We start from the raw sequence: 26,488 nt of genomic DNA, 5'->3' as shown, positions 1-26,488 counted from the left end.
CTTAATCCACCTACATGTATATGTAGCAGGTCTCAAGTCCTGAACCAGATCTGGTATCTGGAAGTGTGAGAGAGATTTATCCGAACACCACTTTCTAGAGTGTGACGTAACGTCCACCTTGGAGGGTAGCTTGGTCCAATATTTAGGTATAGCGCCCGCGCCTAAGCCCAACTATAGCCTCTGCACCCACATACGACGTTCGTGTGAGTCATATTCTTAGGTATGCATCCCCATGTCGAGTCCAACTCTGATGTCCGCGTGAAGGCCCAAATATAGCGTGAGTGTACGCGCGCAGGTCTAACTATAACGTCTCGCGTCCCGATTTCAGGTCCAAATATGGAGTTGGTGTCCCGATGTCCGCGTGAAGGCCCAAATATAGTGTTCGCGTCCGCGCTCAGGTCCAACTATAGCGCTCGCGTCCGCGCGAAGGCCCAAATATGGTGTCGGCCTGTGAGTCATACCCTTAGATTTCAGAGTCAACTACGGTGTCCACGCTAAGGCCCAAATATAGCGTCAGCGCATCCGCGCAGCGCGCGTCTCGCGTCCGAGGTTTGGGGACTCATACTGCTCGCACTATACTACTGTTAGGTAGTACAGTAAACGTACATTATGATATGTGGTTTCTTGTAAATACATATAAGAATATGAGGTGTAATCGACATCGAGACAACTCTTCATCCCAGAAACAGTTTGTAAAACCATATCATAAAACCTCAAAAGTATGGCCTCCAACACGGAGCCACCGTTCAAATCGAACAGTATGCTATCTTAGCCCAAAACGAATAGCTCAGACCATTTAAACGGGAAAACCAACAATTTAATATATAATACAAACGAGAAACGAGAAAAACTAATGATTATAAACATGAACCTAGTAAATTAAAGTCCAATTAGAGTATTGTTTATCGTAAAATCCTATACTTATGCTGTACGATAAGTTTGTTTGACAAATACAGGCAACATTAATATACCGCTGTTCGAAATTCATAAATCAATAGAAAAAAGCAAATCCGAGTTACAAACTAAAACTGAGGATCAATAAGTGAATTTACAAGAAATATGTCAAATTGTATGTGCTTAAGTTTATAAATATTATGTAGCTGAAACACAATTTAGAAGTACTATACTTGTATCCTCAGGCGTTACTGTTTGGCGGTAACTTATATGATCAGTGGATAAACAGTGACGGTTGTTTGCTTTATTGATGAATAATCGGTGGTCAATGATCTATAAAATCCGTCATATATGTCGAAAAAGGTATGTGAAAATTACAGTGATAAAAGTCAGATATCGATCAGTGCATTATGTACTTTCTAGAATTTAATTACAATTCTAATCTGAAATAATCTTCGCAATATGTACGTGCAATAAACGCAGACATCAGCGAATACTTTGCTACCAATTTGTTTTAACCAACTTGATCACAGTGACCTATAAAAAGTATTTTTAACGCATTATATATATTTTTCATTATATGATATTTAATATTTCATTTCTGCTCAACCATACATGTAACAGCAGAATATTACCATGCACAGTTGAGTATTTATAAATATATAGTACACAAATTCCTCTTTAATACATATTGCATGGAAAATATTTTGAGGAACATGTAAACATAAAATTGAGAATGGAAATGGGGAATGTGCCAAAGAGACAACAACCCGACCATAGAAAAAAAAAAAAAAAAAAAAAAACAACAACACAACAGCAGAAGGTCACCAACAGGTCTTCAATGTAGCGAGAAATTTCCGCACCCGGAGGCGTCCTTCAGCTGGCCCCTAAACAAATATATACTAGTTCAGTGATAATGAACGCCATGCTAATTTCCAAATTGTACACAAGAAAATAAGCTATTTGAAAGACTTATACAAGAATAATGGTAGGACGTGCAAATGACACAAGGTGATCAAGACATACATGTAAGATAAATTCAGATAACCTACTCCCCCACTTTGAATGATAAGCATTGCCATTCATTCTTCAAGGAGAAACCTTAAATTTTCATGTGAGTACACATTTTTATCATTTACATCGATCGAAATTAAGTTGAGAAATGTATATCCCATATGCAGGTGTAGTTGATATATTGCTACTAAGGTTGAGGGAAATTGATAATTTAACAATTTAAAAAAATGTTCGGGTTTTCATATATTCTGATACTGAGATGACTTCCTATGTCAAATTTCAGGTATAAGACTTAAAACGAGGCGGGTGAAGTCATATTTATTGGCTCTTCAAATGTTGGTTCTGGAAATCATATTAATGGACTCAAATTAATGGAAAGAAAAGCATCAATATATCCATATATATGTATGAGTTAAGTGAATACCTCATCCTTAAAGTGACTAGTGTACAAATGTATATACTGACAGCAAGAAAAATCTATCAATGAAGCCTGCATAGTTCTATTCAACATGTGCAAAGCTTGTTCCTCTACCTTTAATCCAATTTCTAACAAAGGCAATGCCTCCAAGACTGTGAGTGCTTCATTTAAAAGCTGATCAAATATTTACATACTGTTTACAAATTAAGTAACACTAACGACTTCTTACTAACTTTCACTCTAAATTTTCATAGATCTTCAATGAGTGATGTGTAAAGGAGGGACAAAAGATACCAGATGGACAGTCAAACTCATAAATCGAAAATAAAACTGTCAACGCCATGGCTTTTAATGAAAAAAGACAAACAATAGTACACATGACACAACATAGAAAACTGAAGAATAAGTAACACGAACCCTACTAAATACTAGGGTTGATCTCAGGTGCTCCGGAAGGGTACGCAGATCCTGTTTAACATGTCGCACCCGTCGTGTTGTTCATGTTATAACGAATCCGGTTAATAGTCTTATTCGTTAGGTCACATTCATGAATGGGAAGGGGATTGTAGTTACGACGTAAGGAAAATATCCGATATCATTTGTGAAACGGTTATTCCATAACGGTCAACTAACCCGTGATGGCATCCGTAAAACTTACGGAGGAATGATTTCAACTTCACCATTTGGAATTCATGGTTTAAAAGCTTCCTTGTGAGCAGCAACAATCTATCAAGAAAATCATGATAGGAAATGCAAGCACGGGAATATCGTATCAATTGGGAGATGTATACCCCGTATGCAGGTGCTGCTGGAATGTAGCTTAAATGATTGGTAAACTTGCACTACATTTAACTATCAAACTTTGATAAAAGAAAAATAGTAGTACTTACTTGCATATATACTTAGCAGTCACAACTACAAAATGTTACAAACATTTATTAAGTTATATCCTTCCTACATTTCAGTAAAATACTTGAGCCGTTGACACATACAGTGTATAATAACTTTTTTTTCAAAATTTAATAAAGAAACGTTTGAGAATTTTATCTCAAAACACTGTTTAAATGAAATTATGAAACTTATATACTTCATGTAAAGAACAGCATCACTATATCAATATTCATTGACCTATAATGGTTTATTTTTATAAATTTTGACTTTGACAGAGAGTTGTCTAGTTGGCACTCATACCACATCTTCCTATATTTATTATTTACTTAACTGACGCTAATTTCTAGATGCTTTCGGTTTGTATTTGAGATTGAAAGTTTGCAAAATTTCCTTTACAGCTTTGTGACTACTTGGAGATAGACATAATATGAACTTGAAACTACTTTCTGGAATCGGTATGTATAGCTTTTTGTTGAAAACATTTATTTTTCTAATTGAAATTTATCTTTTTTTAAGACAACATGGTTAGGAACTTTCAATTATTGTAATTTTCATTATAGATTTGTCATTGATTAGATTTAATTTAACATTTCTCTGTTTAAAGCTGAAATAAAGATTATAATAAGGTATTGCAAGATACGTTGCTGGTTAATATTTCAGAAAAATAAGGTAAAGGAATAAAATGGCTCTCTTCCGTGACACTAGTCGCGAGTATGGTCTTGAGATAGTCAGTTGGAAGAGGACTGACCCGTGTTAAGAGAAAGCAATATATCTTGAACGTAAAAGTCACGCTTTTATATATCAAAAAAGAAGACGAATGCTGCTACAATGTAGCATTAGTGCCTGCCAAGAGCAAAGACAATAATATAGGTTGTTACAACTTTTTTCCTAATACACTATAGATAAATATATTTAAACTACAGTTAGGATTTCAGGCGATAGTAATCAACATGACGTATTTCATCCATCTTTTTTGTTACATTTTTTTTAATTTTGTGGTTATCGAACAGTTGCTTACCAAATGTTTATGTTTTTTAGAATTCACTGCCATTGGCTTGATTTGTTATGTATCATGTGTAAATGGTGAGTTATGAACAGTCAGGGGCATTACTTAAACAAGTATTTTTTTTTCTGGAGTTTAGGGATAAAGAGTTACTTTAAAAATAATGACAAAAATATTACTTGAATAAGCTATTTTATACATTTTTGAAAGAATTAGTAATAACTCTTTTTTAAGGAACATATGTAATTGTTTTGGGTTACAAATTATAAATAACTTCAAGTCTTAATCAATTCACAAGTTTCTATCTATTTATATCTGTCGACTTCAAGATTTTTTAGGAAAATGATATTTTTATAGTCCCAAGAGGCCACTCTTTGACCCAAAAGCGTCGATATGAAAGATGCGTGCGTCAGAAAGGCAATTGGTGTTTCAGAAAGATTAGATTTTATATTTCATAAGAAAAATAACCAGATGACCGTGAAAATTTGTTAAAGCTAGTAAATTCTTCGTAGTTGGACACCTATAAAAATAGTATTTACAAAAGTTACTGATACATGTTATATAAGTCATATTTAAAATAGCCTCGTTTTTAACATTTAATATATAGGTAATTGTAGATGTCATAAACGCATAGCAGTAGTTTTGACATCTCAGACATCTCGATAACAAACGCATCAACCGTTTGAATAAGTCTTTGAGGGGAAAATACGATTTACTAACAAGTTAAAATGATTGAACTGTTGAAACCTCATACAAGGTAAGGTAAATCTTGACAAATTTGAGACGTATGAAGGACCATTCTAGAATAAAATTAAAATAAATAAAGAAACTCAGTCAGACATTATCGACAAATAAATAAAACGGCCATGATAGACGTATGCCAAACCAAACAAAATCAATTAACAAGTTATAATGAAAACTAAAAGTAAATACAATATGCATTTAGTGTGTAAATTAAAAAAATATGCCCAATACTTCCTGTTGTTCGACATGGTTTATATTATAAGTTAATTACCGTCAGATCATTTACTGGATATATGCCACCTACGGCACTTTAAATTTCTGAAATCAAATTCAAATAAATAATGCAATTTGACAGTCCTTTGTGTTCCAATTCTTATATGAACTCTTAACTCTTAGGTGCAAAAGATTTGCATTTCAAATTTGATTTAAGTAAACAAAATATCAATTAAAAACCCTACACCGAGTAGTTGATAGGTTCGAGGTACAATAAGTTAGCTAAATATATATTAATGATGACCTAAGTATCTTGAATATGTGTATGCGTTGAATATAAACTAAAAACAAGAGAACCGGTTAGTTACATACGGAAACAAAGCATAGAACTGAATCAATTAGTTGCATTAGTTTTATTTGCTTTGTTTTTCTTATCATATTTCATCTGACATTATCATCAACTGATAGGTCGACAATTTAATGACACATTACCAAGTAATTTGCATGTTGATATTTGTAGGTTTAATATGTTTATCCTGTGATAGAACTGCTAATATCACCGATTGTTTAAAGCAAAAAGTATCATGTGATACGGATGAGGTATGTAAATGTTCGCTACCGTATTAATATAAGTTTTGGAAAAAAAAGTTGAATATATTGTTTGGGTCATACCACAGGATAAGTTTGTTAGTGTATAGTTTTCATATGTAACAAAACAAGTTTCCTACTAAATAACAGATTATAACAATTTTCTACAACCTTAAAACGTTTTGTATGCAAAACCGACCGCGGTTCATGTAATCACAATGATGACGCTTCTATGGTTTAACAAACAAATCGTATATATTAGGTAGACTATTCGAGCAAATTGAAAAGATGAGTAAAGGTTGTCATTGCAATTTTACTTGATTTAATTAAAAACACAGGCTAGCCGATGTATTCTTGTACTCAAAGGACTCATTATTAACGTAGTTTACCTGAGGACAATAAAAAAAATCAAAAGTATTGTATTCAATTTCATATGATATTGATCATCTTGTTCACTGTGAATAATACTATCTCACATATCCCTGTATGTTAACAAATACTGATATGATTAAAAAGTTGAAACATAGTAGTTATATATGAAATATACATAACTGAAATGAATGTTGTTAATGCAAGTTCCAAAATAATAACATCCTATTAACAACTACCAATTCCGTAAAATTTACGTATTCAAAATGTCATTACGTGTACCTATATCCGTTTAAATAAGCGGGATGATACTGGCGAGGGTTCTGTTTGAAAAAAAAATCCAATAAATGTATCTACAGTTTAAAACGTGAAATTAAAACAGGTAAAAGGAACTTCAAAAACTGTTATGTAGTATTAAAAAAATTGGTCAGACTTTAAAACTTTGCATCAAACGCACGTTTCAAGATAAATCTGCGGGAGCATTCATTCCTGGAGTTCGGCTTTGAATTTGTTATTTACTGAATTTACCATTACTGAATCATGTGAATGTCACAGTTTAAAAAAAATATATTTTCTTTTAGAAATGTTTCTTAGAGAAGACAATACTCCCTGATCTTAGCATGGAGTTTTCAGCTGGGTGTAGATCGAAACTAGTAAGTAGATGTATCTGTGTAAAATATCTCTTTAAACATTTTGTTAACATGCTCAAGACTTTAAGACGTTACCTAAAGTTACTTCGTCTAGTTTCATTCCATCTTGCTTTTAATAGAGGTTAATAGAGGGAATACTAGACTTAAATAGAAATGCATCTTTGAATCAAAAGGAATGACATTATTTAATTTTGATATTTAACATAGTCTATAAATAATACGTCATGAAGTTACGAAATTTTCAGTTTTCATCAACATGTGTTTGAATGTTATACGCAGATCAACATTAAAGTCGTTTTGACAGAAGAAAAAAAAAACAAAAACCAATGCACTCGTATTGAGTAAACCATGTTATTTCTTTTTTTCTATATTTATATATGTAGGTTTAAATCTATGGCGGGTTACAAATATATGGCAGATTGCTTATATATTGCAAATGTGACGTTATAAACGTAAAACAAATCAAAGCCATGGCATATTCCTGTTTTCTCCAAATCTATGGCAGATTTTTTTCATAACGTCACAATTGAATAACGCCATATTACATCGGTTGGCGGAACCCATATATTTCAACGCCATCCCGCGTAGATAAAGGTATTTTTCTCTGCAACATTTTGCGTATGTTTTAAGGTAAATGTGACCTATTATCCGAAATAGGGAAAATAGTTATCAAAGGTACTAGGATTATAATTAAGAACGAGAGACTCGCGTTTCGTCTACATAAGACTCATCAGTGACGCTCAAAGCAAAATATTTATAAAGCCAAACAAATTCAAAGAGCATTAAGGATCCAAAAATTCCAAAAAGTTGTGCCAAACACGTTCTGTGTCAACCGAAGTCCGCAATTAATAAGGAAACAACTGATTTTTTTTTTTCACAGATTAAAAAAAAAGTTTATCTTACAGTGTGCTTGCATCATTTCAATCTTGAAGTCTGCATTAAGTTATACAAATTTATAATTAACGAAATGTTTGGTTTACCATTATGGAATGTTGCCATAATGGTATATGTACTGCATTATATTAAAAGTGCACAAAATGTGCCTTTGATTATGAAACAACAAAAATCCGCCAGAGATTGGGAAATTACAAAACTTGTTATAGATTTTGGAATGGCATGACGTCACGTTTGCCATAGATTAGGAATCTTCAATAGATTTCGAATCCATCATGGATTTAAGTCCTACATATACAGGATATATTATGGACGATTGATATTCACGTTCCTGAGTGTTTGATAAATGTTTTTATATCAGACAATAACAGTCTAAACCAAGTAGAAAACAAACACTAAAAAAAAACAAAGGAAATTTACATTAACAGTTATAAATAATAAATAAAAAATAACAAGAACTCCACTTAATTGTTTTTAATCAGCTGGGACATTATTTGTTCACTGAATTGTTTTAAATAATCATTTTTCACTGTTTACCTTCCAGTACACGTTTGTTTACATTGTTTAAACACGGGTTTTTCTTTTTTCCTGCACTGTCCATTTTACATTTTAACGAGAAGCCTCGTACATGTTGTAGTTCAAGTCTCTGCATGTGAAATATTATTAGCGAATAAATTAACGGGACGACAGTTAAAAAATAGCATAAAATTGAGAATGGAAATGGGAAAGTATAAAAGAGACAACAACCCGACTATAGAACAGACAACAGCAGAAGGTCACCAACAGGTCTTCTATGCAGCGAGAAGTTCCGCATCCGGAGGCGTCCTTCAGCTGGCCTCTTAACAAATATATATACTAGTTCATATTTACAGATTATTTTTAAAAGATAACAGATGATCGTCCGCAAGCAAGTTATCATACACTTTTTTAATCTACCATTGTTTTACACAACGAAATGCTTGAACCAACTAATTAATCTGACAGTTGCTTACCATAAGTAAAATGGACTTTCCAATTAAATTTTCCTCGGAGTTCCGTATTTTTTTATATATTTTTTTGTTTGTTTTAAAGTTAAAATTAGCTTGACAAATTAAAGAATAAATATAACTTTAGGAAAATTCCCAACAATTTATTTCCAGTACATGTATTATTATTTTGATATATAAGTGTAACATTTAGAGGACGCTAAAGACATTTTTGGGGTATAATAAGTAGCTGATCCTTTGCCGATATTTCTGTGAAATTTAATTACACATCGTTAATGTTATCTGTATTCTGATTTTTTTTATGCTGTCTTAGTCGTTTCTGTAACAGTTAAATGTGCTTCAAAATTGCTTATTTTCGTTTCTAGTAATGTTGTGTTCAGCTGATGTTAAATGTTACAAGACACTTCAACCTTTGGTCATCCGTTGAGTTCTTTAAATTTTCTAGTTACCAAAAAATGACACGAATACCTTCATATGCAAATTTGTATAGCCAGCTTTCTACAGAGCTCATTCAATCAACTACTTCGAAAGCAACTTTTTATTCATCTGGCCTATTTAAGGACGATTTAATTTCACGATTTTCACGTTGGCTTCATGTGACTAAAAACGGAAAGACCCATGGTTTATATATTATCGATGATTGATAGTTGCTTTAACTTTTACTCGTGGCAGACTTCAAAATAAATTACTCGTGAAAACTAGTTATTTAAAGGTTTGTAAAAACTGTAATTTTGAAGTATTAAGAACCATGTTTGACTTTACAGCCGACTTGTACATACGTATGCTCATTGTCAAATCTGAAAGGAAAATCGGAACATTAATCTTTGGTTAATAAAATTCCTTAAATCACCGACAACTCTGATTTCGAATATAGAAGATCTGTCATTAAACTCTTAAGCTCTTGTTGATATAAGTGACAGCTAGTGTATTGTGATGTTTTTTAAACAGGAAATAATAGGGCATCACCATAGAGTAACTGATCCCTTTTAACAGACAGTTCCGTGCATAATTTTACTAATTAGCTGATGATTTGTTTGCTTCCTTGTGAATAAGCTCAATGGTGTATGTAGTTTTTACTATTATCACTACTGATGTTGTGAGTTCGAACCCCGCTCTTATAGGTACACTCAACTACAATCTTAATTGACAACGAGTTTCAGTTTTCCTATCGAAGGTAGGTGACTTTCTACGGATATGTTGACTTGCTAAACCAATAAAACTAGCCGTCACGAAATAGCCTTAATACAGTGCCGAAAAGTGGAGTTAAAACGCCAAAATCTAAACCAAGTAAATAATTCGACCACATTGTATCCGTTTTAATTTGACCTTTAACTTTAGTTATGGAAAGCTAGGTCAACATCTAAAGTGAAACAATCATTAGATTGACTGATTCTATCAACAAAATATCCGTCGAATACAGATAAAAACGATGGTTAATATCTGTCTTTCCTATAATAAGAAATCAAAAAGACCTAAACAAATTGAATTGCACGTGTCCGGTAACTTTTGTATCAATATGTCATTTCATGTCATTGAAGGGGTTCTCTTGAACAGATATATCATGTTATGGAGGGGTATTTTGCGAGGGACTTAAATTTCCCGAGCCGCTAGGCAAGGGAAGTTTTGTTCCAAGACTTGTATTTTTTGCAAATACCCCTCCATAACATAATATATCTGTTTAATTACACCGAATAAATTTTTATTTAAACTCTCTGTACTTGGAAAAGGAAATATTTATTTGAGGACAAGTACTGTCATAAAATATACCGCGGGAACTATACATGTACTTTTACGCGTTCGCGCTGTCTTTATGTAACGTCATATCCGAAAAAAAGTGGCGGGAGATGCTCGCAAGGGTAAAAAAGGAATATCCAAAATGGCAAATACCATGGTATTTGAGGTATATTCACCGGCAGTGGTGAAAAACAGTCAGATTCGTTTGAAATGAGGAAAAAATGTTAGAATATGCGAAAAATACACTGGCTATTAGCCAATCAAAAGCTGGCATTCTTATATAAAGTGTAATTATTTCTGGAATTGTTCAATTTCAATAACAATTCATCTTAATGCGTAAACTTTAGTCTATAAGTAAAGTAACAATAATACCGAACTTAGAGGAACATTCCAAATACTCAATTTCCCATTTTTTTATTTTTTTTAATTTTTTTTAATGGAAATATCTGACACTCAAACACGTCAAATGAAAATTACAATTAATTTAGACTAATATCTATTTCACAGTTATGTTATACTCTGATAACCAGTGCTGTTGGGAAGAGAGATGCTGTGGCATGTTCCATGTGCTGTAATAGTCCACCAAATAGTACACACGTTCCGTGTAATGGTTACTTGTGTAATCAAGGTGAGTTATGTTTAAAACTAGACAATGAAAACAAATGAAAACTCATTCAAACAAGCAACATTTACGGTGTGTTCAATACAAATAACTGCAAATATTTGCTTGCACCCAGTGAGCTTCGGTTAAAAGAACGGCGGTCTTCGTCTTCACAAATTCATTAAATAATACATTAAACTATTGTTTAAACATCAACGCAATTTAGATTGATATTAAATAAACTACATGTAGATTCAATCTATATTCTTGTTCATGTTGTTAGTTTCATATTTTTATATCAAACGTCATTATAAGCTTAAGTTTAAAATGAAATATGGTGTACAAATAAAACCGATGTGTTGGAACGAAAACATCTACTTTTATAAATGTTTGTACTACAAAAGGTAAGATTGATTCACTCTTTATTATATAGTTTGTAAATCATCTAAACATGATATGAAAAATCCTACAAAAGATTAGCAAAATATACAAGAGGGAGATTCACACTCATAGATCGGGCGGGAAAGCAGATTCTGCCAAACATTAGGCATCTGTCGTAGTACCCATGTTATTACAAACCCGGTAAATACTCTTGTAGCATGTATATGTTTAAGAAATAATTTGCTCATAACCTGATCTATGAGTTTAGGTTTAATCTGGGTAAGCATTATATTTGTCACTATTTTATACCAAGGTTGAGCATTGGTTACATTCAGCGAGGTGTTTTATTGTTAATCAATAATATGTCTACCAAAGTTAAGATCAGTACAGCTGTAAAAGGGAAGCTGTGATATGACGAGATCAAATCAAATGACAAAGACAATAGAACGACCTTTAACATTATAGAGCATGTCGTAACAGAATTATTCCGATTCTAGTTGGGAAAATTCCTTTCGAAGCATCTGAGATCACCCTTAGTTTTTGGTGGGTTCGTGTTGCTAAGTCTTAAGTTCTCTATGTTGTTTCTTCTGTACTATTAGTTGTCTGTTTGTCTTTTTATTTTTAGCCATGGCGTTGTCAGTGTATTTCTGATATATGAGTCTGACTTTCCCTCTGGTATATTTCGTCCCTGTTTTAGAACTTTTGGCCTTCGAAGTGGACCTATAAGACACTTTCAAAAAGTAAAGATTTTCGTATGACAAAGCCAAATACCTTTGTTTTTACAATACAAAATGACACCTGTGAGCTTGCTTTATAAAATATTTTATGTAAATCATTATCAAGCAGAACCAATTCAAATACTTATTGTGATTTCCGGCTTTCTTTTGAAAAATGGACGCTACAATTTGAACAGATAATCACATGAAGCCTTCACCTATTGAAGTAAGGATATGAAAAGGAAAAAGAAATCTTCATGTATGATTCGACTGTTTCGTCTGTATGTTCGTTATAAAATAAAATATTGATTCTCACGAACCTGCAAACCCTGTCGTCCGAAGCCCTCTCTCAATACTGCAAGACAACATATAGATATATACCTACTAACGTTTTTCTCTGTTATCTGATTTGTGTATTACCTTACTATTTACAATTAAGTGGTACAAACTTATTCATTATACCTAATATGTAATTTTTGCTACAGCACCTCATGTTGGGGGAGTTTCTTGTGGCGTTTGTGACAGGGTTAGCGATCCGAAGGAATGTGCGGTTGAGCAGCAATGTCAACCTAATGAGGTGGGTAATACAAACCATAATGGCAAAATATAAGATATCTTTTTCATAGTCTGTTATTTGGAAATGTATAATCTATTTTTTTTTATTTTTTTTAAATAAGTGGGGTATTAACGCTTTGAAGCCACGATGAAACAATACTCTATAAGGTTTTGAAATGCAATTTAGATAAATAATGACATAATAAGTATTCATTATTGTATCGATTTTTATAGACATGCCTAAACAAAGTCAGAATTTTGACAGTAGTTTTCCATTCGTTGCAAGTGTTTGAGCTTTTAAGTTTGCCGTTTAATAATAGACTTTCGGATTGGAGTCTTCATTCGTCTTCGGTAACTGAAACGATAAATGCTGCACTCAGTAACACATGTTTGGTCTATCCTTATGTTCAATCAGTTTCTTTATTTTCATGATTTAAGGTCTGTACAGTTTCGAAGTTGTTTTCTGGTTTTGCTGTAAAACATACCCTCGGATGTGAGCAAAAAACTGTAAGTAACTGTATTTAAGATAAATGAAGCCAACAGTAGTACACCGCTGATCAATAGTTACAGATCGATTTAGCAAACAACAAATACGGGTAAAAAACTAAAGTTGAGGGATACACATTAACATGTATTAGAAGGGAAAAAAAATCATTTATCAGTCAGACAGATAGATAGTTTATTCTCATAAAACTATGCAAATACAAAGGTTACAAAGAAGTTAAAAAATAATATACATAAAAATAAAAATGCATTATAGTCTTTTTTGTTTCAGCTTCGTAAAAAGCGCATAAACATTTCAATAAAATAAAGATTGATTTATATCTATAAATGGTCAATATACGTGCATTTCAGGGGGATATTTCTAACGTAAAAGATACATGTGTTTCTTTGTTACATATGACATTGTTTATTGTGCTAAGGTAGATGTAAATGTTCATATAATGGAGATTTATGCGACTGTCATATAAAAAGAGGGGCGAAAGATACCAGAGGGAAACTTTTTATTTTTTTAACATAAATAAATATTTCAAATATTGGCTTGTTACAATATCATTCAGGAGTCCAATCTCTTCCTGATGTTCCCTGTTACAATCCACTAATCACTCAGGGTAGTGATTAGTTGTAAAATACATAACACATCTTTTACATCAGAGGGAAACTTAAGTGAGAGGTTAGGCCAGCTATAAAAAATGGTTTCTAGTCGTTGTTATTTATTTATGATTGTCATTTTGTTTATTTTCTTTGGTTACATCTTCTGATATCAGACTCTGACTTCTCTTGAACTGAATGGTAATGGTAAAGGGGAGGGTTGAGATCTCTTAAACATGTTTAACCCCGCCGCTGTTTTGCGCATGTCCCAAGTCAGGAGCCTCTGGCCTTTGCTAGTCCTGTATTATTTTAATTTCAGTTTCTTGTGTACAATTTGGAGTTTAATATGGCGTTCATTATCGCTGAACTCGTATATTTTTGTTTAGGGGCCAGCTGAAGGACGCCTCCGGGTGCGGGAATTTCTCGCTACATTGAAGACCTGTTGTTGACCTTCTGCTGGTTTTTTTTCTATGGTCTGGTTGTTGTGTCCTTGACACATTCCCCATTTCCATTCACAATTGTATTTCATCAACTATTCTCTGGTCAGTACCAAGTCAGGAATATGACAGTTGTTATTAAGTCAAAAGATGTGTTTGCGCTTTGGGTATCGTCTTGGTCGAGTTAAACCATTTCAATTGATATTGTACAGTGTGATTTGTATGTTGTAATGTTTCATTACTGTTTCATGTGAGGGTGAAAGTTGGTGTCTGGTAATTCCTTCAATCCCGCTATATTGTTTTGCACCTATCCTAAGTCAGGAGATTATTGTTCAGTGGTTGTTGTTTGTTGGTGTGCTTCATTTGTATGTATCGCTCTTATGGTTTTGTTTTGTTTTTTTAATAGACAAGACTTTCCCTGTTTGAATTGTTTTACACTAATCATTTAGATCCCTTTATAGTGTGTAGTTCGGTTCTTACGGCTGTACATCGATTCAATGTGTTATTACGTTGTTACTTAGATGGATAGTGCCATGAGCACTCATACCAAATATTCTGATTTAAACATAGTATTATAATACTGAAACCATTCAAAATTCACTTTTGCCCTGTCAAATACTCAGATATACAAAGGGATGTAAAAGAGGGACGAAAGGTACCAAAGGGACAGTCAAAATCATAAATCTAAAATAAACTGACAACGCCTTGGCTAAAAATGAAAATGACAAACAGACAAACAATAATACACATAACACAACATAGAAAACTAAAGAAAAAACAACACGAACCCCACCAAAAACTAGGGGAGATCTCAGGTAATCCGGATGGGTAAGCAGATCCTGCTCCACATGTGGCACCCGTTGTGTTGATTATGTGATAACAAATCCAGTAAATAGTCTAATTCGGTAGGTCACATCATGAAAGGGAAGGGGATTGTAGTTACGTCGTAAGGAACATATCCAATATCATTTGTGAAACGGTTATTCTATAACGATCAACCACCTCGTCATGGCGTCCGTAAAATTTACGAAGGGAAGATTCCTGTTCTTGAAATTGCAAACCATTGAAAACACATTTTCAATAGCAATTCTCTCCTTTTTGTCGGGGGTCTATTGGAGGGTTTTTAACATGAACAAGGTTACGGTGGTAAATATAGCTATTTAAAATAATATATATACCCTTTAAAAGAGCAATATTTTTTTCGAAACATTAGATAAATACAATAAAAAAAAAGAACAGAATATCACCTACTCCGGTATTTTTTTAAAAATATATCAAGATACTGTTTTAAAGGCAATAACCAAAAACTGCCATATATATGACAGTTTGGACAATACAAAGCAACTTTTTTCTATCACATATATTATGATTCAGGTCTGTGATCAGCTCCTTAAACAGTTCAAAATTACTCACACCGTAGCCGTTGGTAAACGAGATGTTGTCCTCTGCAAAGCATGCTGTGACGGTACAGGTTGTAACAAAGATGATTGCAAAAATGTTATTAAACGTAAGTGTTCTTAAAGGAAATCACACTATTTATACTACTTGTAATTATTCCTTAAAATTTTGCATGTAGACATATCACACCTATTACTATATTTTGGGAGAGAACAATTTGGGGTCACGATTTTGTTTTCTAGATATGACGTCATCAAAAAGTAAAGAATCGCGTTATACCGAAATAGCGCTCTAAGTTGCTAATTGATGGCAAAATTATTGAAAAACGAATTTTTACTGGTAAAACAAAAAGAGTCAATTGTAACTTTTACCTTATACACATTTATTTTTCCCATTTTTCTTATTTTTTAAGGCCTTTGAACATTTCTCGCCATTTTTGAATTCTATTTATAATAGATTTTTCTTAAAAAAATAAAATATTCTAATGTGTTTTCCTTCATACTTCTGCTTAAGTTGCAGCTTCGTGGGAGATTTTAAAAGCATAAACAGAAATAGGGGGTCATCGATGTTTTAAATCCGCTGAAACGGAAATAAATTTAATATCGATTTTTGGCGGGAACAATAACTAACGTTATCGAAGGACGTTGCTAGCATTGGAGCATTTCTTGACCTGCTTGTATCTATTGGAATGAATGAAAACTTTTCACTACAAAATATAATAACATTTTTAAGGTTTTTCGATTATTCATTGATATTCATGCCGTATTAAAGAAATGATTTACGGCTTGTAGATTAAGAATCTTCTACTTCGGAAGACTGTAGGTATCATGACTGAAAAGTAAACGTGCCATTTAGACTACAAACAGAATAAATTCACTAATTTGTCCATTCACACCGGGAAGATAAAACCTGAAATGTCATGCGTAAAAATCCACAAACTCAGAACTTCAAAAAGAGACTTTTTAAAATGACACAATTTTTGCAAGAAATTTGAAACTAGTTACCATTTCCGTAATAACCCAACGCTCAATAATCGAACAAAATTAAGTTCGACTTTCAGTAATAGTGAGTCTAAGCTCAATTAAGTTACACTTAGCAACTTCCGAGGTACATTGTGTATACTGTTAGATAGATTCAAAATTCTGGAAAGAGTTTACATTTGGAGCTCCGATAAAATTAAGAGTAAGATTGCAGTTTCTATTTACTCTTTATGCACCTCTTTTTTTCAATGTAGATTTTTTTTACTCATTTGTCTTTTATTACGGTATATGTACTTTATTTTGCCAATACTGAGTAATGATAGTTAATTTGAAAATAACTGATGGAATGTGTGTGCCAATTGTAGCACTCTCTGCTATATCATATTAACAAATTTTTTAATAATGTATAACAGACCCAAATAATGAAGAGTTAAACAGCTACTTTTGTATTTAAAAAAACTGGTTGTCCTTTTCAGTCATCGTCGGATTCCGACAATCTCACTATTGACAGGCAAGTAATCACATTGTGTGATCTGAACACGAACCTACATCTGAACAAGTTTAAGAATTTTTTTAGGTTTTTTTTCATTCTTTTCTGGAAATTTGCAAAACTTTCATTGGCAAATATCACATAAACATCAGCACAAAAAATTGTCTATATAAGTGGAATATTCTTTCACCAGACGGACCGTTAATGTGTTGATTACAGCTTAGTAGTACTCTGTCGAACATGTAACCCTACATAAATATATGTAGGTGTGTGTGTGTGTTGAACAATTCTCTTGATGAATACTTTAAATACCAAATGTGTAGTACGTGTAAATTTTTTTGTGCGCCCTCTATGGGACGCACATGTATTATGGTATTGTCATTAAAATTTGGGGAATTGTTTAAGCTCCCTTTAAAATGTTATAGATATTCGATTTTACGTTTCTGAGATATGGGGTTTTATTCATTGAAAAAGGGGTCCAGTTTTCAGACAATAATTCAATAATGTTTTCGACAGTTCTCATGAAACTTTAGTTAGTTGTTTAAATCTGTAGATGTAAATTCCATTTTGATTTTCAGAAATTTCTCATATACAATTGAGAAGTATGAGCTCTCTAAAATTGTACATATTGTTTTATATCACAAACGAAAGCTTTGGAGTACATGTTATTGCTCCAAACGTTCAGGAATAAGGGCCAACAAACAAGCATTTTACTAGTTTTACTATTTAAAATAACTTGTGCATAAGTGTATGGATCTATTTTAAATTGTACTGCAAGGTTCCATACCACGAATGGGAGGCTGGGATTGAGTTAGGGGGTTATTACTCTAAGAGGGGTGGGAGAGGGGGGTTCATGTTTCTTTATGCATATTTTTGAAATTTCTAATTTTTCACACTACATGTATACCAAGAAGACATTTCCAATCGCACAGCATTATAAAATAGTTTTTTAAGACCTTCGACCACATTTATTTTGTGTCAGGTACCTTTTTTATGTAAAGAATTTGATTACACCAAAATTCAGACAGTGTCAAGCTTGAATATTGTGTCTAGCCGTGGCCCAATTGTTTAACCTCTGTGGGTGTATCAGGATGCGCTCAGCGAAGCATTTTTTTTTTTGTGGATTTGTTGTTGTTGAATATCAGTAGTACAAAAATATATCACTAGACATAGTGTTTGACTTTCCAATATTATTTGACATCTAGCGGCCTTATTTTAACTTGCTGGTCATATAGTTCGCTAACGGCAGTTTGAAGAAATACTACAAAATAGGATTTTTTTTTTGGTGCCCAAATTATGTTAGCCTGAACACAGCATTGCAGAAAGATTGAATATCATGTACAATATAATACGGTACTATATTTTCTTTGAGTTCGACAACCAGCAACCGATGTAAAATTTTGAATGATTATCGTTTAGCGTTATTTTATTAACGTTTAATATTTCAATAAATATGATTACTCTACGAATCACTCGTTTTCATGTCCCCCTCCCTCCCCCTACCCCCTCCAAATAAATGAGAGGCGTTAGATGCCAAAAAAAACACGTGGGTAAGATGGACGACACTTGGATCAGTTCTGTCGTCGCATGTGAAATAAATACCGATTTGAAATAGCACTTCACCGATAATTTCGTCCAGTGGCAAGTTTAATGCATACTAGTATTCAGATCAAGAACATACTAGTTTTGACCCTGCATTGTATTAACCCGACAGGTTGAGCCGAATAAATACAAATATGACATGAGATTTTTGATTAATTATTCATATTTGTAGTATAGAAGAGTATAGTAATATCTCTCGTCCCCCCTTTTTATGACGTTTCATATATGTGATCTGAGAAAACTGAAAATCGAAAGTCATTGTTCCTTTTCACGATATTCCCCTGAAAAACCCTAAATCCTACGCTGCCAAAGTGTATATGTCGCCGACGTCGTTATCAAGAAAAGGGTCCGAGAGGGTACTAAATTATATTGAATATGCTTTGAATTTCCAACGTTCTTAATATAGATTATGCATGATGATTATGTGTTTTGTATTACTATGTTCTGATATCATAATGGTCTGGATAAAGGTTCATTCATTTATTGATATTTATTTTGTGTTACAAATATTTTTGTATTCGTTGTATTTAAGCACTTCATCATCCTCTAATCTTTTTTCTTTGCCTTTTCTCTTGCACTAATAGCCCATTATTCTGTATTCAGTTAACCCTAATACAATCAGACCCGCTTTTTTGGACACGAATTTTTAATTTAATTATAACAGTTGTAAAAAAATGACATGTTCATTATCATAACTCCTGCTTTAGTGGAACGTCCCTTCGAGTGGCTCGCTATTTTATAAATTAGCAAACCATACGACGGACTCAAACACGGTGACGTCATAATACATTTACGACACTGTAGCGTCGCCGATACCGATGCGTATATTTCCCTTTAAGTCTTTACATGTATAGCAAAAAGTAAAATCACAAAAATACTGAACTTCGAGGTATATTCAAAACGGAATGTCCCTAATCAAATGATAAAATCAAAAGCTCAAACATATCAGAAATGGTGGATTAAACCTGGTTTTATAGAGAGGCAAACCTCTCACTTGTATAACAGTCGCAACAAATTTCTTTATATTGACAACGATGCATGAACAAAACAAACAAGCAAAATAGGTAAAATAAAAGCAGTCAACATCGTGTTATAATCCTTAGCACTACAAAAATAAGGATGTAACAAAGAAACACAAAACGGCCTATAGAAAAATCACTAACTAAGTAAAAATAATGACGAGAATACACACAATTACCATAATACAATAACACAACAAGAGATGTATAAGTACAGAGTCACGTCATATATATAACGAAGAAACATACAAAGGCATATACACAAAGCACATAGCTAAAATGAAAGACGAGCAAAACACATTAATCAAAAGGAATATACACCAAGCCCAGGACAAAATGAAAAATACGAGAATATCATAAACAGTAATGACAGACTGTATTACAAGTATCTTAATACCAATAAAAACAGACACAGGTTTAACAAAGATGCACAAAAAACACATATATAAGATGAAACAACCTCCTTCATTGCTTTCTTATTTTTTGAATTTTATTTATGTATGCTAAATACACCCATACACGATTGAAAGGTTTTAGGCAAGCAAACCGAATTGCCAGATCAAAATTGCTATAACATTAAATCGTGCGTTATCGTAACAATGACGTCAGAATGTAAACGTCACACAGGAAGAAGTAAATTAAACTAATTGGCGTACTTAATTATAATTCTGGTACCTTTGATAAATGTCGTTCAAAATACGAAAACAATATACCCTATGGTTCGTTATGCCTATCCCCTGCAGAATATAAATTAGAAGTTTAAATTCACTTCTTGTCGCTTTTCTATAGGTTCTTTGTGCATTTCTTCTAAAAAAAATATTTATAAAAAAAACACAACAGGGAATTTAGGCAAAGCATTCGCAAATATGAAAGAACAGAATACAAAAATTAGAACAAAACAATAACGCAATGTGTATCACAGAAACACAAAAAGTCAAACGGACAAGGTAACATGATATATAATGCATACAACACAATGAAGGGATGTATAAGTACAGTTCCACGTCAAAGGGATATCACCAAAAAATATTAACAACGGTAAAAGTATTATTTTTAATTAATAAAATTGAGAATTGAAAAGGGGAATATGTCAAAGAGATAACAACCCAACCATAGAGCAGCCAGAAAAACCAGCACCCGGAAGCGTCCTTCAGCTGGACCATAAAAAGTTTACTAGTTCAGTGATAATGGACGTCATACTGAACTCCGAATTATACACAAGAAACTAAAACTAAAAGTCATACAAGACTAACAAAGAATAGAGGCTCCTTCCTGCCTTGGGCATGTTGGGACAGACGCAAAAATTCGGCGGGTTTAAACATGTATTCCTCCGCCTATACCCCTAGCCAATGTAGAAAAAACAAACGCACAACACATCACATAGTTAAACTCAGCTGAAGAGAGATCCGAGTTCGATGTCAGAAAAGGTAACCAAAAAAAAAAAAAATACTCTAAAATGAAAATAATACATAAATAACAAAAGACTACTATTAGTTACTGATCTGCTAGCTCCATACCTCAATTAAACTGATTGAAAGATTAGGTCTTCATCATATGAATATTAACCATAATCCCTCCTGTTATGTGTTAGTATTACATGTACTATACCATCATAAAATATATGAGAGGAAATAACCCGTGACAAATATTTGAAAAATAGTACACTAAGAATAAATTTAAATTTTGTTTTGCTAAACTTCCGCTAAAGGCTTGCTTATGGATAAAAACTTGTATTAAAGAAGATCACATACATTTTTAAAATATGTCATTCTACTAATATCACATATGTATCCTTCACCCCTCCTATGTGTCTAACTCTGAAATTGTTTTGTGATATTGCTAACCTTTTAGTTAGATTTGTTTTAGAATACTTTTCCCTAGAATATCTGAACGTGCATCCTTCAACACCGAGAAAACCTCCCTTCAAAAAGTTAGCCATAGAAGACATCGAAATGACAAAATGTGCCGCACAGCCCTATATTTCGACCTTTGAAAAAAAAAATTGTAGTGCAAATAAACTTTCAATTCTAGGATAAGATTTTATATAAAACTTCATAGTAAAAGTGGTACAGTTTAAGCCGTAAAAGGAGTTCCTATGGGAAATTGGATTGTCAATATTTACAGAAATTCAACCTTTAACAACAACGATAAATTTCTTATTGAAAAATACTCTCTTCCCTCTATTTTCCAATTGATATTTGCATAGAATTATTGATACATTACGGTCGTGAATGTTCTAAATTCTAACATTCAACTGGGACGGACTCATGGAGATAATATCAAAACAATTAAAGCAACATTATGAGAATAAACGCATTACATCATCACTATACAAGCTTTATTTACGGTCGAAATCACCAGTTGGTTGACCAAAACCAAGTTTTTTTACGGTCATCATTACAAATGGGTTTACTGAAACAGTAATGTGGACGGTTGCAACCACCAATTGGTTTACTGATACACAGTGATTGTACAGAGTAAAGTTGGCTGCTTTGAATATTTACCGATTGATAATTATCCCTGTCATGAGAATTTGTAAGAGAGTTTTTTGACATTTAAAGGCCTTTCGGCTTTTATATCACTAGAGAGTGTATCATTATATCCTTATTTCCTTTAATTTGCATGTCTTAAAAATTGTGGTTAAAAAAAAGGTTCACGAATATATTATTCTTTTTCAGGCCAAACCTGCCACGACTCTACTATTTGTGGATGAAGATTCAAATACCAGATGTCATTATTTTAAATAGAAAATAAATATACTTTTTTGGCAAGACAAACGTGCTTTTGTGTGCATGTATCAGGCCTATCAAATTTATTAATAACTTCTTTTTCTAAATATTTAAAATAGATCCTACAACTACATTTAATAGCAAGAAATATAAACGTCCCATATACGTCACTTCAGATGCTATTGAATCACACATGGGTTGTGATGATTTATTTGTTTGTTTACATAAAATAAAAATACACTCATGCATTGTTAGGCAAGTTTTCGTGAAATACAATATAGCAGTTGTGTGTATTAAATGTTGCTAAATTAAACACCGTTTTATATTAGAAAAAATGACAAAAATCTAAATACATCATGTATAACTGGATTCGAAAATGCTTTCTTAAGCATCAAGGGAAGGTAAGTCTACCTTCGAAAAATGTGTCTGTTGTATTTGGGATCGTTACAAACTGACCATGGAAACGTACTATATCTTTAATTAATAAAAGGCCTATTTCTCTCTCAAAAATACCTGCTGAAAAAACCAAGTCCATGACTCTCAAACAATTTGGGCTTTACACAACTACTAAAGTTGACTTTTCAGCTGGTGGACACTTCATTAACTAATCAAAATGTTTTATACTCATTCAAAACACAACGAATCATGTACCCTCGGTAGATGTGTGTGTTTATCATTGTTTCATACCAATTGACTCATTTATAACATGTAGTGTTTCATAAATGTATCTGATATAGTTGTATATAACCATATACTGTGTTTTGGTCTGATAATATAAAAATGAGAGGATGAGGTTTGTTTGCTAATGAGAAAACTCCCAACAAATGACAACATTACTATAAACTAAACGTAAAAGAAAAAAGACATTCGTATAACAGAAATTGTATACAATTCTCGAACAATCACCCAACTTTAACTAAAAATATAAGGTTATATACTACAGGCACGAGGACACAGTGTATGTCATTCGTACAGCACAAATAACAAACCCTGCAATAAATATAGATATTATATAAATAACACATAGCTGAGAGGGTGATGTAGTAGGTTGACACCCCAATAAAACATTGTCAACCGCGACGAATGCTTTTTCGAGGGGTACCAATCTACTCTATCACCCGTTATATGTTATTTAATTTATAATACTGAATGTTCTATCATTCATCATGTTCATGTCATTATTGTCGTTTGTTTTCTCTTATTTTTGAGTGTAAATTGACATTGCGATAAGACGTGTCACGGTACTTGTCTATCCCAAATTCATGTATTTGGTTTTGATGTTATATTTGTTATTCTCGTCGGATTTTGTCTGATGCTTGGTCCGTTTCTGTGTGTGTTAGTTACATTGTAGTGTTGTGTCGTTGTTCTCCTCTTATATTTATGCGTTTCCCTCAGTTTTAGTTTGTTACCCCGATTTTGTTTTTGTCCATTGATTTATGAGTTTGAACAGCGGTATACTACTGTTGCCTTTATTGATGATTTAATTTAAAGTATTTTCTATGACATCACGTAACAACGTTACGGGTATTAGAAAAATTAACAGAAGTGAAACATGATGTTTTATTTTTTTATTCATTTTGACAGTCAAATAATAGAATCTGGCATAGATCTAAAGCATTGTTTTTAATAGCTTGATGTAAATTCATGTCATTGTCCGTTAAATTCTCGATTTTGTATTGGTCTGGACGAGAGGGTGACTTTCAAAAAAAGATGTCACCCGCTCAGCCATGTGATAGAGTGATTTTAACGTGAAGTATAATTAAACAATGTATTGCATGTTTGTCAATGAGACAACTCTTCTCAAAAGTAACAAAAAAAAAAACCGCAGAATTCAAAAGAAATTATCAAAATAATCATCTCCAGGTCCATACAAGATAAGAAATACAAGAATTAGATATTAATAAATTTTTAATATTTCAAAGTTTAAGAAATTATAATGCGAAGCGAGAAAATTTGGGGGAAAAGGTGGGCAGGTAAATTTGTGTAAATTCCTCAGCAAAACTGTATATATGACCAAAGTGTCATCTCTAGGGGGCATGTAAGCACTTGAGAGACCTTGCAAATATGTTTTACCATCTTTCTTTTGCCGACTCGGGATATATATGTAACGATTTTTTACGCATATTTTAACGCCTAAACACTATTTTGATATGATTCAGCAAAAACATGTTGTATTATAGTTTTAGAAAAATTACTGCCGGTCTTTCCTCTTTTTGAGATATCTGTGCTAGGGATTCTTCTAAAACCATGTGTACCTATTGATAATTTAAGGAGGTACCAGTCGTTTCTTTCCGAGAGGGGGTGTGTGCGTTGGGGGTGGAGGCGGGGGGTTGCTATGATGGAATTTGAAAAAGGCAGAACGAGCAACGTGGCCCAAACATGCAGGAAAAACATTGTCATCCGTTATTCCCCCTCCTCCAACCAAAATACAAATTAAGTTATTAGACCTTAGTCTGAGTGAACATATGTTGTATATTAGTTTTAACTGTCTCTATACTAGCGTGCAGTATATGCAAGTATTTTTTTAATTTGGCGCGTTGTGTCTATCGGTTGAATGTTTGTTGTTTATAAGCATGGTGTCACTGTTGATCTTATGAATTAAGCCAATTGTTACTTATTTTAATTTGTAGTATGCCATAATGTTGAACTGCAACATTGAGCTCTCATAAACATGTTTAACCCTGTCACACTTTTATTTGGACCAGGTTTAGAGTTAAATTTCACCCATAATTTTGTCATCCTAGCTGATAGAATTTAACCATTTCGATCGCCCCTCAAGACCCCATCAACTAAGAGCTTAACCACGAGTAGAAAGAAACAAATGGAAAAAAGAATGAACTTGCGGTTATCAGAATTTCGGGTTTATGTCGAACACGCTATAAGGGGCTGGAAAACTTCCAGATTTTTTGAAGGCGTAATGAGACACCTGAGAAAGAAAAACACCAACCAGAGCACTGAGTGGGATAATTGAAGCGTCAGATTGGACTTTTTAAGAACTGTCATAAAACAATAAAACTAATTTGTAAATGGCTTACTATGTTAACATTATCAATATAGAATCAAATATAACTCTCAGCCCCCCTTTTTGCAGGCCACCTTTTTTCCGGCACACTCACTCCGTCACACGTAACCACTAGCATTGGTATCAAAGAGCAATTGTCATATTCAATGTTTCACTATTGATGATCTAGATACTAATTAACCAAGAAGCACACGATTTACAGTTTATCTGTTGAAATCTATAATCAATGTTTTGACACCGTCCCCACATTAAAATAATATTTTGTCAACCTCAGCGTCGAGGATATACCTTTTCGTAACATGTCTAATAGGCGAGATAAAACTCATTGTACAAAATAACTAGTTGTGCAGTAAATCGTAAAGTCAAAATATTGAAACATATCCCAGTTGTCAAGTAGAAAATTATTTGACGAGTTACTACACGATTTTTTTTCTTTTCAAATATATATGTATATCTTTAGATTTCATGCATTTTTTTGCAAAGAAAAAAAAGCTGTGTTCCATTGTTCTATTGTTCTATTGTTCTATTGTTCTATTGTTCTATTGTTCTATTGTTTTACGTTTCATGAAATTACAGCTTTACTACATGCAACCAAATTTACATTAGGCTTATTTATGATGCACGAAGCCACTTTATCACTAACATGCCAACAGAAATTGTGAATTCAATCATTGTAGGTGAAATGCGATTTCAACTCCAATCTGTGTTGACTAGATTTTTCTGTTTTTTTCAGCTTTGGTTGTTCTCTCTGTGCAATCCAGCATACTTCCCAGTTCACAACTTACCGCCATGAATGAGCCAATAGCGCCAAAATTGTGCGTAGTACTTGTAATTAATAAAGTTGATTTGATTAGAGGGTTGTTTCTTGCAATGTCTCATGTATTCCTGATGTAGAGAAGCCTTATAAGTTCCCAAATTCAAAGTTTTGTAAACAGTTAATTTATAAGTATGACACTGGCATTGATATCTCATGTCAAATGAAGGCAACAGTAGTAACTGCAGTTCGAAGACTACTGGACGTGTGATACCTTCGGCATAATGTAGTTTTAAGAGTAGAAACATCGACCG

General features: G+C 33.0%; 1 protein-coding gene across 1 annotated transcript; it reads left to right on the top strand.

Annotated features, from left to right (window-relative positions):
* The first annotated feature begins 1,935 nt into the window (after positions 1–1,935).
* On the top strand, positions 1,936–22,446 carry LOC143043641 (uncharacterized). Its single transcript, XM_076215851.1, has 10 exons — positions 1,936–2,008; positions 3,616–3,672; positions 4,256–4,300; positions 5,698–5,777; positions 6,716–6,787; positions 10,906–11,026; positions 12,582–12,673; positions 13,090–13,158; positions 15,555–15,687; positions 22,348–22,446. The coding sequence occupies exons 2-10, from the start codon at positions 3,645–3,647 to the stop codon at positions 22,380–22,382; spliced, it is 675 nt and encodes a 224-aa protein (XP_076071966.1). The 5' UTR covers positions 1,936–2,008; positions 3,616–3,644; the 3' UTR covers positions 22,383–22,446.
* The last annotated feature ends 4,042 nt before the right edge of the window (positions 22,447–26,488 follow it).

Source organism: Mytilus galloprovincialis, chromosome 8, assembly GCF_965363235.1.
Source record: "Mytilus galloprovincialis chromosome 8, xbMytGall1.hap1.1, whole genome shotgun sequence".
NCBI lineage: Eukaryota > Metazoa > Mollusca > Bivalvia > Mytilida > Mytilidae > Mytilus > Mytilus galloprovincialis.
The sequence above is the reverse complement of the archived record's forward strand: the minus strand, read 5'-3'. Positions and strand labels throughout refer to the sequence as shown.

Coding starts and splice junctions, on each gene's coding strand:
- LOC143043641 (XM_076215851.1), top strand. CDS start 3,645: ATGAACTTGAAACTACTTTCTGGAATCG. Junction 12,674..13,089: donor AGCAATGTCAACCTAATGAG/GTGGGTAATACA, acceptor TCATGATTTAAG/GTCTGTACAGTTTCGAAGTT. Junction 15,688..22,347: donor TTGCAAAAATGTTATTAAAC/GTAAGTGTTCTT, acceptor ATTCTTTTTCAG/GCCAAACCTGCCACGACTCT.